Source organism: Primulina tabacum, chromosome 14, assembly GCF_025594145.1.
Source record: "Primulina tabacum isolate GXHZ01 chromosome 14, ASM2559414v2, whole genome shotgun sequence".
Lineage (NCBI taxonomy): Eukaryota > Viridiplantae > Streptophyta > Magnoliopsida > Lamiales > Gesneriaceae > Primulina > Primulina tabacum.
The window spans coordinates 34,789,039-34,792,225 of NC_134563.1; the positions used below are offsets into that span (position 1 = coordinate 34,789,039).

The 3,187-nt window shown below is 33.2% G+C and overlaps 1 protein-coding gene across 1 annotated transcript; it reads left to right on the forward strand.

Moving 5' to 3' along the window:
• Positions 1–1,425, forward strand: LOC142523684 (LOB domain-containing protein 1-like). The gene is made up of 2 exons (XM_075627410.1): positions 1–307; positions 936–1,425. Exons 1-2 carry the CDS (start codon positions 20–22, stop codon positions 1,272–1,274), a joined length of 627 nt encoding a protein of 208 aa, XP_075483525.1. The 5' UTR covers positions 1–19; the 3' UTR covers positions 1,275–1,425.
• Positions 1,426–3,187: the final 1,762 nt, after the last annotated feature.

Consider the following 3,187-nt stretch of genomic DNA (forward strand, 5'->3'; position numbering starts at 1 on the left):
GAAACGAACGAATTGCAGCATGATTACTGGATGCACTGAAAACTCCACCACCACTTCTGCCGCCGCAGCGGCGGCGGAGGCGGCGGCGGAAGGTAGTCCCTCGTCATCCTCCCTATCTCATGCGTCATCAATTTCATCTCCTCCGCAGCCAGCGATTATTCTCAGCCCATGCGCTGCCTGCAAGATCCTCCGCCGCAGATGCGCGGAGAAATGCGTGCTGGCCCCGTATTTCCCCCCAACCGAACCAGTCAAATTCACAATCGCACATCGAGTTTTCGGTGCTAGCAACATAATCAAGCTGTTGCAGGTATTAATTTACCCCCCGCGACAGCTAGCTATGTACATTCGTTCATCTTTTCTACTTCATGCTTTTGAGTCGATCTTGATCCACCAAGAAAATTGATTTTATTTCATTTTTTTAATTCTAGATAAATACTCAAATTCACGAAAATCTATCATTTAAAAAAGTCATTAAATTTTTTTATTGAATATATATCCTACTTAATTTTGTTCGAGAAAACGAGACTATTTTTGATAAATTTCCCTAAAATGGCGAGAAGAAATTGAAAACTATACAATAAAATTTGAAAATTCTGTTCTGTAAATTTTTCAAATAATTGATTTATTAAATTAATGATAAGCTATGAAAATTTTAGCATATGTTATACCAAATTATATGATATTAAAATATAAAAAATTGACAAGTCTTATTTAAATAAATAATAGTTTCTACTTGTCCACATAATTTAAAAGGACGGAGCAATAAACGGAAAAAAATGGCAGAAAACATAAGCTTGGAGAGCCGTCATAGTCAACGAACAAGTTGTTTAGTCTATATTAATTAATGGCTCCAATAATAAAATAATTATATATTACACTTTCAAGAAAATATATTGAAATCGCAAAAAGATAAACATATTTACCCTACATTTTAGGAACTTCCGGATGATCAAAGAGCGGATGCGGTCAACAGCATGGTATACGAAGCGAACGCGAGGGTTAGGGATCCGGTGTACGGCTGCGCAGGCGCCATTTGCCAGCTACAAAAACAGATAAGCGAGCTCCAAGGTGAACTGGCCAAGGCACAGGCACAGGTCTTGAACATGCAATGCCAGAATGCGAATTTATTCGAACTAATTTACAAAGAGATGGCAGCTACACAAGTATTACTGCACCATGATGATCAACAACAACCAGCAGCAATGCCAAATATCTATTACGACAATTCCAGTAATTTTTGTCTGGACGACAGTTTCTTGGGCCTTTGGACATGATTCATTATTGGAAAATTGTGTCTTGGCCGAAATATCAAATAATTACATTTAGTAATCGATTTCTAATTTATTTATCCAGGTCTGTATTTTGAGTGGACTACATATGTTTAGTATGCATAACATGCAAGAAGTGACAAATTTTATCGAATGAAAAAAGTCCATTATTTTAAAGTAAAATACAAACTACAATAATGAGCATGGTTCGTAGTAATACATCCTTTAAATTAAAAAATGCAAACTTTGAAATTTCATGCTTAAGAGTACTGATTCACTAGCTTTATAAAAAGAGTAGGTATCTTGTGAGACTGTCTCACGAATATTTATCTATGAGACGGATCAACACTACCGATATTTATAATAAAAAGTATTACTCTTAGCATAAAAAGCAATAATTTATCATGGATGACCCAAATAAGAGATCCGTCTCACAAAATACGACTCGTGAGACCGTCTCACACAACTATTTTTCTTATAAAAGTATGTAAGCTATATATCTTATGATACGGTTTCACATATTTTTTTCGTGAGACGTGTCAACTTGATCTATACTTAAAGTAAAAATTCATACTTTTAGCACAAAAGTTATATTTTCTCATGATCCGTCTCACCAAATTAACTCGTGAAACTGTCTCTCACAAGTTTTTGTAAAATGTGTATATATGTGTTCTCCTCTTACTCTTAAAATTTCCAAATATGTTTCTATTACGAGGAATATATACTAATGCTATCGAAATCATGTTATTGTTCGAGTTTAATCAACGATTATATCATCTACATGTTTGAGAAAATTTCACCTTATCATTAAGATAATACCATAAGTTTGCATCTAAAAATGAACATTTATGCTCGTGTATGAGATTCATTAAAAAATGTGAACCGCACATGATTAATAAATATATACCCTTACATAAATAATACCATAAATATAGCGTCTAATTTCCCTAAATATGATTAAATGCTATTAATTTTTCTCCATCCGATCGAGGTCCATATTGGGACCATGGTTAATAAACCCATGGTTGCATTTTTCATTTGAAAATTCGCTCAAATCCAATTATAATTTTCTTCCTAAGTTGATTTTTTTTTTGGACAACCTAAATGTAAATTTCAAATTGAGCAAAATTTAAATATGTCATGTCTAACACAGAGAGGATAGATTACAATAAGAAAGCCCCACTTTTGACTTTTTCATGTCTTTAAAGTTTATAGATTATATGACAAAAATTTGTGTGAGACGGTCTCACAGGTCGTATTTTATGATACGGATCTCTTATTTGGATCATCCATGAAAAAATATTACTTTTTATGCTAAGAGTATTACTTTTTATTGTGAATATCGATAGGGTTGATCCGTCGCACAGATAAAAATTCGTGAAAACGTCTCACAATAGACCTACTCAGATTATATATACTTGTGTATGATTTGTTCTTGGAAGTCCATCACAAGCTACAAAAGTATTATTGGAATCAAGTGAACATCGGATACCTTGTGTTTTATTCGTTTGGCAATAAATCGAATTGGAAGTGACAAAAAAAGCAAGATAATTATCATATTTACGCAGTCGCAAGAATCAAGAAAATGCAAAATTGACTTTTATGACTGCAAATGTGTTAAATTATTCAAACCAACTTCTAAGAGTCAAGAATGACAATTTAAGAACTAATATCCTACATTTTACAAGTTTGAGAATAGCTTTTTTTTTTTTTATCACGAGTTCGGAAAATGTATATCAAGTTCTTTTTTTAAATTTTTATTACATCGGGCTCGAAGTTATTAAATATCGAGTACTTAAGATCGAACTCAAACATCTCCTCTATTGTGATTAATTAGGATGGGTTCAATGGGAACAAGAAGACTAATTGTTGGAAATCTGCTATATGTAATTATGAACTGCAAAGAGTTTGGTTGGGCA